The 12,062-nt window shown below is 35.0% G+C and overlaps 1 protein-coding gene across 1 annotated transcript in view; it reads left to right on the top strand.

The window, feature by feature from the left end:
* Positions 1-10,020, top strand: part of LOC140639173 (olfactory receptor 6C74-like) — a 33,112-nt gene extending 23,092 nt beyond the window's left edge. Inside the window, exon 2 of the mRNA XM_072837674.1 lies at positions 9,067-10,020. Within this exon, the coding sequence (XP_072693775.1) occupies positions 9,067-9,713 (647 nt within the window). The 3' untranslated portion in view covers positions 9,714-10,020. The remainder of the gene's footprint in view (positions 1-9,066) is intronic.
* Positions 10,021-12,062: the final 2,042 nt, after the last annotated feature.

The following is a 12,062-nucleotide window of genomic DNA, read 5'->3' as shown; positions in this document are numbered from 1 at the left end:
CAAATGACATATCAGATAAAGGGCTAGTTTCCAAGATCTATAAAGAACTTATTAAACTCAACAGCAAAGAAACAAACAATCCAATCATGAAATGGGCAAAAGACATGAACAGAAATCTCACAGAGGAAGACATAGACATGGCCAACATGCATATGAGAAAATGCTCTGCATCACTTGCCATCAGGGAAATACAAATCAAAACTACAATGAGATACCACCTCACACCAGTGAGAATGGGGAAAATTAACAAGGCAGGAAACCACAAATGTTGGAGAGGATGCGGAGAAAAGGGAACCCTCTTACACTGTTGGTGGGAATGTGAACTGGTGCAGCCACTCTGGAAAGCTGTGTGGAGGTTCCTCAAACAGTTAAAAATAGACCTGCCCTACGACCCAGCAATTGCACTGTTGGGGATTTACCCCAAAGATACAAATGCAATGAAACGCCGGGACACCTGTACCCCGATGTTTCTAGCAGCAATGGCCACGATAGCCAAACTGTGGAAGGAGCCTCGGTGTCCAACGAAAGATGAATGGATAAAGAAGATGTGGTTTATGTATACAATGGAATATTACTCAGCTATTAGAAATGACAAATACCCACCATTTGCTTCAACGTGGATGGAACTGGAGGGTATTATGCTGAGTGAAGTAAGTCAGTCGGAGAAGGACAAACATTATATGTTCTCATTCATTTGGGGAATATAAATAATAGTGAAAGGGAATATAAGGGAAGGGGGAAGAAATGTGTGGGAAATATCAGAAAGGGAGACAGAACGTAAAGACTGCTAACTCTGGGAAACGAACTAGGGGTGGTAGAAGGGGAGGAGTGCGGGGGGTGGGAGTGAATGGGTGACGGGCACTGGGTGTTATTCTGTATGTTAGTAAATTGAACACCAATAAAAAAAATAAATAAATAAATAAATAAATAAAAAATAAAAACAAAAAATAATACATTGAAGGGTCTGGGGGAAAGAAAGAAAAATAGGTAAGTAAAGAATGAAATAAAGGGAGAAAGAGAGGGGAAATCTTAGTTGTATTGTAATTACTTATAACCACTGGAGATATCTGTATATTTTTAACAGCTGAACTGGACTATATGAAATGTTATGTTTAAAATGCAATGTAAGATATGACATGATATTCTTCTTAAGGAAAATACGGTCATGATATCATCACACTTTAGAAAGAATTGGTGATAGACATTTAAGCTGATAAACATGCGAATGTAGGCATGGTATGGAAAAAGATGGAAGATGAGAAAAAAATGAAAAGGTTAACACAATTCTGAATTTTAAGAGGCTAAGCAAAACACAAGAGAATAAGAGAAAAGAGGGAGGACAGGACTAAGAGGGAAGAGACCACCATGGCAACAGAGCAACACAATGACATGGAAACAAATTACCAGGTATGAGTAGATAACATTTTTTAAATGTCTTGTTTTCTAGAACTCTCCTGCAAAAACTAAATAAAGAATGCTATATAATATAGTCATCACGCATGAGGATATACTTCCTATCTGCTTGGGTCCATAGCAGTGAAAAGAGAATAACACGTGAGTGAGACAAAAGTAAATGCAAGTCTTCAGGAAAAAGGGAAAAGCAGACCTACAGGTGGTCATGAGGATTTCAATCCTGAAGAGTTTTCAGAGGTTTGGTGAACGCACTGAATCCCTACTTGTATGGGCGTCAGATGTTTAGGTCAAGTTCATGTTTTTTAAAAGGCCGAGAGTCCTCAGCTGAAATCTGACTTGCAGAATACTATCGTAAGGAGCAAGAAACAGAAAGGAGATGCATTTAACAAGAAGAATGAGTCACTTGATGGTGTAAGATATTAATGTAAACTAACTAGACTGCAAAAAAGCAACTATAGAAGATGTAAGTCAAAATATTATGACAATTTTTCTATTTCTTTGTTTCTATTTTTTTAAAGATTTTATTTATTTATTCACGAGAACACAGAGAGAGAGGCAGAGACACAGGCAGAGGGAGAAGCAGCTCTATGCAGAGTATCTTTAAATAAAGGGATAGCCCTGCTCAGTACCTCTGTTGCCCCCATATTGAATCCCTTCATATATACACTGAGAAACAAACAAGTGAAAGATGCTTTTATGCACATGACCAAAAAGATGGAGATCAGTGAAGTGAACCATTTTAGTGATATTACTGAGATCATGAGTAAAATAAAGCAAGAAATGTGGGGTGCTTCAATGCTTGTATTCAAAATAATATTGACTATTTTTCCTGACATAATTTTCATGTGGCCTGACTAATCTCCAAAGCCTCATTCTCTCCCCTATCTGTCCTTATTTGGGCCAAAATCATTTGTGTCTTTATTTGGTGTTTTATCTATATCCTCTTAAAATTCTCTCAGAGGAAGACAAAGTTAGACTTTAATTTTTCCATGTTCCTTTCCACTGTTGTGGAATTCAGAGATTCAATTTTACACATATTCTATATAGAGTTAATGCACCACCTAGATTTTTAAAACTTAGCTGAAAAGCACATATTTCTAGGAACCCACAAACTGTCACTGACTCAAGGCAAAATAAAAAATGGTAATAGACCTATAACTATGAGGGAAATTGAATCACTATGTCCTTAAATAATATGGAATTTTTTTTGTTTCTGTAAATAGAGATCATGGCAATCATTTCAAACAATCAGTTTCTAAATTTCTTTACCTGTTATTATTATTCTTTATCACACATTCTACCAGTAAAAAAACAAAACTCAAACAAAACACTTCAATTTCATACTATATGTATATTTGTTCATAAATTATATATTTACTATAGTATAGAATATTTAAACATGTTAATAGAAAAATAGAAATTGAACAAGGAAATTAGGCAAAAGAATCAATATATTTTATAGTATAACTGTGATATAAATTAATTTTAATGTTAATGGTACGACTATTAGATTCAATTTGTTAAAACATATATTATTATATTTGCAAATAACTTAATTTTGTGATAAATTATGTGAAAGTCTTATTCTAAGCCTATTTGATCTTTGTACTTGGAAGAGCCTTCATAGCTCAAAATGGACACTTCACAATGCATGCCAGTCACATCAGAAGTGAAAATGACAATAATTTTTCTTCTGTCCTATTTGAATTTTTTGATATTAAATTACTACATTTCTGTCTTCTCTAATGTAAATCTGCTGCCTAAATTTTTATTTCTATATAAATAGGTTTTTTTTAAATTTTTAATTATTTATTTATGATAGTCACAGAGAGAGAGAGGCAGAGACACAGGCAGAGGGAGAAGCAGGCTCCATGCACTGGGAGCCCGATGTGGGATTCGATCCTGGGTCTCCAGGATCGCGCCCTGGGCCAAAGGCAGGCGCTAAACTGCTGCGCCACCCAGGGATCCCTATAAATAGTTTTAAAGTGGACAGAGTCTTTATTTGGAATATTTTAATAGAGATTAAAATATTTCCAGGTTTTCCAAATGGGTGGATGAGCATTTTCATACTCAATGAACTTATGTAATCTTCAGTAACAATAACCATGGCAATAATTTCAAGCAAACAATTTCTAAATTTCTTCAGCTTAACACATTTCTTTTGAAAACTTCTTACTTTTTTATATACTATTAAAATTCATGCATTTTGGGACAGAGTGGGGGGAAATGTCTTGATGAAGGTATACTATTGATGGGTTTTGTTATTATAGAAAAGAGAAATTTGGAATTTGTCTACTTGTAATGTATATTTAATGTGTATTTAAAAATGTGTATTTAAAAATACTTTGTGTGAGAAATTCTGATTCTCATACATTTTTTGAAAATATACCATTAAATGCTTCCTCCATTGCCCTATTCTCCCTACTTCCTCTTCTGACCCTTTGAATCTAAAAACCATCCCTAGAGATAAGGCTGTACAAAAACAGCCTGTGGGCTTGTTCTGAAGGTTGTGGTTTGCTTGTCAATGGTCTAAATTATATCAAAAGGCCAGAGATGACCCTAAAGCCAGGATGAAGGTCTGCTATCTTGTCTACTTTACTATATTAAGGTGATGCAATCTACCTGTTATGTTCTATTAGTCCATAAAAATAGGTTCAGAATTCAGTAACTTAGTATTTAGTCCCAAGACTGTTTTGGATTTAAACTAACAAATGGGCCATAATTTAAAACACAGTTGCAATTGGTGTTACCAACTTATTCGGTATATGAATCTACTGTTATGCTTTAAGATTCATCTGGGGTAGGGCAGGTAAATATTTTAATTAAATGGTTATGTGGAATGGATCACCATTCCTACATCATTTTTAAAAGTATTTGATGGTGGTACCAAATACTGCAGTTTTGCCGAGGAAAGATGCTTTGATGTATTATTTGTTAATGAGGGTGAACTCCATGGTTTTCTACTTGGCTCTGAGCATATCCGTGTTAATATATTTAGGATGACTTTTCAGATGCAGTAGAATCACTATAAATATCCCACTTTCATTTCAGACCAGCAATTACGATTCCTTTCAATGTTGTTCATACCTCCTTGTGAATCAATACCTTGTACAAATAATTTTCTTCTGGATCTTCAACAGTTACACAGTTAAGGGATATATAAGTGGATTGCATATTATAAAACTGTTCCAAGTTTTGTCATTTTACATCTTTGGATTTATTTTTCCAATATTTCAAATTTAATCAGGATAAATCATTCACAAATCCAAGTTGCTATGTAATTGAACAAAAAATTATAGCCATCATCAGAAGTTTGAATTCCATTAAATCCACAACCACTACTCAGGCTTCACTCTGACCTGTGATGTGCTGGTAAGCTAGCTTTCTGAAACTAACAGCCTAGTTTAAAAAAAAAAGAAGAAAGAGAAAGAAAGAAAGAAAGAAAGAAAGAAAGAAAGAAAGAAAGAAAGAAAGAAAGAAAGAAGAAAGAAAGGAGAAAGAAAGAAAGAAAGAAAGGAAAGAGGAAAAGAAGAAAGAATGAAAGAAAGAAAGAAAAGAAAATCACAATCATTGAAAATATATCAATAAATTCACCCTTATGTAGAATTATATTTACTTTCCCCTGGTATGTCACCCTTAGAATCTACTCTCACATATATTTCCCCAGACTTTTGTCAATTTTAGTTGATAAATTATTGCTATGTTCTTAATATGTACCCCCCAATTATATATTGAAATCCTAACCCCCAAAGATGATGCTATTAGGAGATAGGGCTGTTCTAGAACAGACAAATTTATAGGGAAAGAAAACATGTTAGAGATTGCCAGGACTTGGGAGCTGGAGAGTTGAACAGTTGAGGCACAGTTTTTTATTAGAGTAGGAAAGCGATTGCATATGACACTACAGTGGTCATGATTATATCACACTACAGTTGCCAAAACAAGTAGAAAGAACATTACAACACAAAGAATAACTCTAATGTGTGCAAATTTAAAAAAATAGATCCAGGATCTTAAAATATAATGCAGAAGTATTTAATAGTATTATGAATGTATGAAACAACCTCACTGAATGGAGAAGGGGAAGAAAAGATGCTAACCTATGTGTAGAAATGAGTGAATTAGTAAGACTCAAGTCAAAATTCCCGTATTCTGGTTGATGAAGTTGCTTCCTATAATACATTTCTATTGTAATGTAATAATTGAGTCATTGGCAGATGGTAGGAGCCATTGTTTCACTGCTGGAGTGATACATATGAGCAAGAGGACAAATGTAGAATGATTCATGTGATATTGGGTTAAAGTGGAATATATTAGTATGAATTCATGAGTAGCTTAACATAGATACAGAAGAATACGTATGCAAACACATATTTGTGTGTATAGATCTGGTTAGGTATAAACATATATTCCCTTGCTCGTCACCTGAGAGTATCCAGAACAGAAAAATTCCAATAAAGTGAGATTCTAGAAGTTGCTTGACAAGTACTTCTCAAAATTGTCTTGGTTATCAAAATAAGAAATGTCTAAGAAATTGTCATAGTCTATAGGAACCTAAGGGTACTAGTCCAATAAATTTAATGATATCACCCAAAACGTTGTTATCTTATTGCTTTAACAAACTCAAATTAGTTTGTTTGATACACATTCTAGGTGGTAACATGGCCACAAGGAGTCTAATAGATTTAAGCTTAATTCTGGATAAGTTTTATTTTTTTATTTATGATAGTCACAGAGAGAGAGAGAGAGAGAAAGAGAGAGGCAGAGACATAGGCAGAGGGAGAAGCAGGCTCCATGCACCGGGAGCCCGACATGGGATTCGATCCCGGGTCTCCAGGATCGCGCCCTGGGCCAAAGGCAGGCGCTAAACCGCTGCGCCACCCAGGGATCTCTGGATAAGTTTTATAAAAATGTCCTTGTCCCTCATGCACCTGACCCTTCTAGATGAAAGTATCAGTAGGGGATAACTGGAAACCAGTGAAATTACAGCCCTGGAATGGACTACTCAGATTTTGTGGAAGTGGAGACAGAGAAAAACCCAGCATCAGGCAGGAGGACACCTTAGACCAACAGATCTTATTTTTTATCTTAGAATCCTCCTATAAACGCCTCTAGGTATAACTAGTAACAAATTTTATTTGTACTTGTATGTTTATTTTTACTTATATGTCTTTGAAATAATAATGTATGTTTTTGAGATTGGAAATAATTATATTTATATTCTCAGAGCAGAAAACATAGTCTTATCTGGGGCCCATTATTAAATTTTAATCATTTTATGTATTTGATGTGAAGATTCCAAGGAAAGAATTCTCCCTTAGAATCAATTTTTTTAAAAGCACTATAAACTGACCTATAATCATTGGTAGAAATTGTACTTTTCAGAGAACAACTAAGAAAAAAAAACACTCTTTCAAACTGATCTCTAATTTGATAGCTGTGCAAACCAAAATAATCTGATTATCTTATTTCATATATGCCATGTATTGTAATAACTATACTTATGTATAGTTTATATTTATTTAATTATGTGTTAGCTTGGGCAGCCCGAGTGGCTCAGTGGTTTAGCACTGCTTTCGGCCCAGGGAATGATCCTGGAGACCTGGGATCCAGTCCCACGTTGGGCTCCCTGTGTGGAGCCTGCTTCTCCCTCTGCCTGTATCTCTGCCTCTCTGTGTGTCTCTCATGAATAAATAAATAAAATATTAAAAAAATAAAAATTATGTGTTAGCCAAATATTTGAGTATTCTTATGATGGGAAAATACATTTCTTCTAAAATTTTGTCTGTGACTCACTCTGTTTGAAATTTACCACATACCTCTTCATCTCTTTTAGGTCATGCTGATCACAAATTGTTCCTCCTTTCTTTATTTTAGACAAAGAATAAAATAGTAAGTATAAAGCACAGAAGCAGATGGAGAGAAATTTTATGGTAAACATTTTCTTATAGTTTTTATTTACTATACTGACTAATTTACATACTTTAATTTTAAGATTATTACTAATTTTGAAGCTTTAGTCTTCTTTTAATCTTTACTTAATAATTTGCTTCTTTCAATTTTTTCCCTAAGCTTACTATCTTCTTTTTTTTAAATCTATTTATTTATTTGAGAGAGAGAAAGAGACAGAGAGCAGAGGGAAGGGAAGAGGGAGAGGGAGAGAAGCGGACTCTGCGCTGAGCACAGAGTCAGACTCGAGACTTGATCCCAGGGTCCTGAGATCATGACCTAAGCCAAAATCAATAGACCACCGCTTATTTGGCTCAGCCAGTCAGGCACCCTTCACTATTCTATTTCTAAAAACCCCTTCATGCTTCTCTAGGTTTCCATAAAACTTTGTCTATATATTTTTCCCCCACTCATATGAACAAATATTTATATATTTCTATCTCCTTCTGTATTCATTACTCTCATTTAATTTTTTTCAGAATCATAACCTTTAAAGTAAAACTGCCCTTTCTTATTATACACACCAACATGCTGCTTTTGTCTGGGAATACACTGTGTAGGAGTGGAGATGATAACAACATTGATGGGATGGAAATACTACTAAGGCCAGAAAACAAAATTAGTCATGATATTTCATATTCACTTCTCTGAAACTGTATCTCATTAACCATGAAAGAAATGACAGAAAAATCAGGCATTTGAATATAATTAGTTAAGTAAAATGATAAAGTTGTATTAATCCTGTTTATTGATTATTGGGAGGTATGTGTGTGTATATTTTATGAAAATCATTTCCTGATGTACTTTAATGACAATAATCATATTGGTTCTAGAATGCAAACCTCTTAATTGAATAAGGAATGATATCCATCTCAACTCCTGCACAAAATCAAGAGAGAAGAAGAATTTTTCCATGCTTTGAAAGTCTAATTTCCCTCTGATATTTCCTCTTATATAAAAACAATCAACAATTGCTATCATCACATAGATTATTCTCTGGTAGAACTGCAAATTAAAGATGAAATTCTCTGTACAGATACTCTGGAAATGCAAACTATTGTTTGTCCCGGCATATCCATCTTTCAAAACATGAATAAGCATTATGTTATTCTATTTGAAACATCATTTTGCTAACTTTACCTTAAACACTTAAATCACTGTCATTTTTCCATTGGGATCATCAAATTCTCTCTTTTTTCTTTCCTATTTAGACCTGGGAAAATAGAGGACAGTAGTGGGAAACCACACGCAAGGGATAGTGTTTATCCTGACAGGTCTGACTTATGATACACAATTGAAAGTTGTGTTATTTGTCTTCCTGCTTCTCACCTACTTGCTGAGCATCTCTGGCAACTTAACCATCAGCACACTCACCCTGGTGGATACTCATCTCAAGACCCCATGTATTTTTTCCTTCTCATAAATTTCCTATACTATTACATGCATCCCTAAATTGTAGATCATTTCTACTGTGACACAACCCCATTGCTGCAGATTCATGAGACACACAAAGAGAGAGAGAGAGAGAGAGAGAGAGAGAGAGAGAGAGAGGCAGAGACACAGGCAGAGGAAGCAGGCTCCATGCAGGGAGCCCCACATGGGACTCGATCCCAGGTCTTCAGGATCACTCCCTGGGCCAAAGTTGGTGCTAAACCGCTGAGCCACCTGGGCTGCCCCAAAACCATTTCCTTTAATTGCTTGCAGCTCAATTGTTTTTTACCTTCCTTCTTGGTGCATCTGAATTTTGCTTGCTGGCAGCTATGTCCTATGACTGCTATGTTGCCATTTGTAAGCCCCTGCATTACACAACCATCATGAGCAATAAGATCTGCATGCAACTTGTCTTCTGTTGTTGGTTTGCTGGGTCTTTTGTCATCTTTCCACCTCTCCTCTTAGGCTTAAATGACTTCTATGCCTTCAACATTGTTGATCATTTCTACTGTGCCACAACCCCCCTGCTGCAGATCTCCTGCTCAGACACACAGCTCTTAGAGACAATGGGATACATCTCTGCTTTGGTGACACTCATAGTCACATTGGTAATGGTGATAATATCATATACCTACATTGTATTAAGAATTCTAAAAATCCTTTCAGTCAATCAGAGGAAAAAGGCTTTTTCAACATGTTCTTCTCACATGATTGTGATATCCCTTTCTTATGGCAGCTGCATCTTCATGTATGTTAAGCCATCAGTCAAACAAAGAACATCTTATTCCAAGGGAATTGCAGTGCTCAACACCTCTGTTGCTCTACTTTTGAATCCTTTCATCTACACTTTGTGGAACAAGCAAGTAAAAACAGCCTTCATGAACATGGTACACAAAATTGTTTCTTTCTCAAACAAATGAGTATCCTATTATATAACATATATTGGAAATGGGCAAAGAAGTTTCAAATAGTGCCAGCATATTCAATAGTAGCTTTCAATACACAGATTCCTCTTCTTTTTTCGTTTATCCCTATAATATCTTAATCTCATTCAAGCTTTATTCACAAACACTTTGTTCCACAGAAGTTAATGTTCCTTAAGTTAATGTTAAGTTATATTCTTTATTAGATATATACTTTTTCGCATCTTATTTCCTTTTTCCTCTAGATAAAGGAATGAAGTTGAACTACATTTTTCTTATATTTTTAAAAGACTCCATTTATTTGTTTGACAGAGAGAGAGAGTCAGAGAACACAAGAAGGGGGAATGACAGAAGGAGAGGAAGAAACAAGGTTCCCGTTGAGCTTGGAGCCCAATGCAGGGCTGGATCCCAGGACCCTGGGATCATGACCTGACTGAAGGCAGACGCTTAACTGACTAAGCCACCCAGGCTCCAGAGCTACGTTTTTCAACATGTCTCCTTTGTCTTTAATTTGTAATTAGTCAAGACTATAAAATGTTGTTTAATTTGAATTATACTTAATGTAACACACTATTCCAAGGTTATTACCATCTTTATTTGTAATCAGGTATATTTTTTTAAATACTGAGTTTATTTACTTACTCATTTTATTTACTTAAAATTAATTTTCATTTATATTTCTATAATATAGTTTAGTAATAATGATTGTGTTTAAAGTAATTAATTTAAAATTTTAACAGATATTAGCCATCATTGGTGATGCTCATCTTTGAAATTGTTTGTCTATTAAAAATGTGATTGTTTTGCTAAAGTATGTTCTATATGAACCAGTTATTTAGAAGAAAACATTTTTGAATAACACTATCTTAAGAAGTAGAATAAAATACAGGCAGGAGGAGGATTACATTAATATATAATCAACTGGACTATATTATATGTTTGGGTACAACTTGTAGAATGAACTGCATCTTAAAAGAGATTTGAGTCACAAATGTGATTTCAAGCATGTTGAAATACATATATATGTATATAAAACACACATATATATGTAAAACACACAAATATATACATCTCTCTCTCTCTCTCTCTCTCTCTCTCTATCTATCTGTCTATACAAAACATATTGAGACAGTCTAACTCAGTTGACCCTTGAACAACATAGTGATTGGAGCACTGCCTCCCTGGAAAGTAAAATCCATGTATAACATTTTACTCTCTAAAATCTTATCTGCTGAAAGACTACTATTAATAGAAAGGCTTACTGGTAACATAGTCTATTAACACATATTTTGTATGCTATATGAATTATATATATATATTTTTAAAATTTTTATTTATATGAATTATATTTATATATAATTCTTACAATTCTTACAATAAAATAAGCTGGAGTAAATAAGATGTTAATAAGAAGAAATACATTTATAGTACTGTATGTATTTATAAAAAAATCCACATATAAGTGAAACAGTGCAGGTCAAACTTGTGTTGTTCAATAGTCACCTGTACAAGTATAACTTAAACTAAGGCTTTCTCAATATTCTGATTATTCTGATCCTACTAATGAGCCAAACAATGAGTTTACTTAAAACAAGTCCAAGTAAAAGCACTAATTTTTGTTGAGATATTCTGATAAAGCTTCTCATTTTTAAATGTCTGTCACTTACAAGTTTGTTACCACAGATTATCTAAACCTTAATAAGGGTCTAGCACTTCTAAACTAAGATATTCCTTTTTTTAAAAATTTTTATTTATTTATGATAGTCACAGAGAGAGGGGTGGGTGGGCAGAGACACAGGCAGAGGGAGAAGCAGGCTCCATGCACCGGAAGCCTGATGTGGGATTCGATCCCGGGTCTCCAGGACCGCGCCCTGGGCCAAAGGCAGGCGCCAAACCGCTGCGCCACCCAGGGATCCCAGCTAAAATATTCCTATTCAAACTTCTTCCCACTCCCAACTAGATTAAGCTGCACCACCTGCCTTTTCTGTTGTTTGTCTATGACATATCACCTTCTATTATGTCCACTAGAACTGGTACATTTGGCCTCCAAAACCTGCCTCCCTCCCAGCGATTATTACTGTTGGTTTTTGCTTTTTTTTTTTGCTTCTGTTTTTGTTAACTTTTTAAAAATATTTTTTTGTTGGAGTTCAATTTGCCAACATATAGCATAACACACAGTGCTCATCCCGCCAAGTGCCCCCCTCAGTGCCCATCACCCAGTCACCCCATCCCCCCACCCACCTCCCCTTCCACTACCCCGTGTTCATTTCCCAGAGTTAGGATTCTCTCATGTTCTGTCTCCCTCTCTGATATTTCCGACTCATTTTCTCTCCTTTCCCTTTATTC

Source organism: Canis lupus, chromosome 8 (genome assembly GCF_048164855.1).
Source record: "Canis lupus baileyi chromosome 8, mCanLup2.hap1, whole genome shotgun sequence".
Taxonomy (NCBI): Eukaryota; Metazoa; Chordata; class Mammalia; order Carnivora; family Canidae; genus Canis; species Canis lupus.
This window is presented reverse-complemented; position numbering and strand designations above follow the sequence as displayed.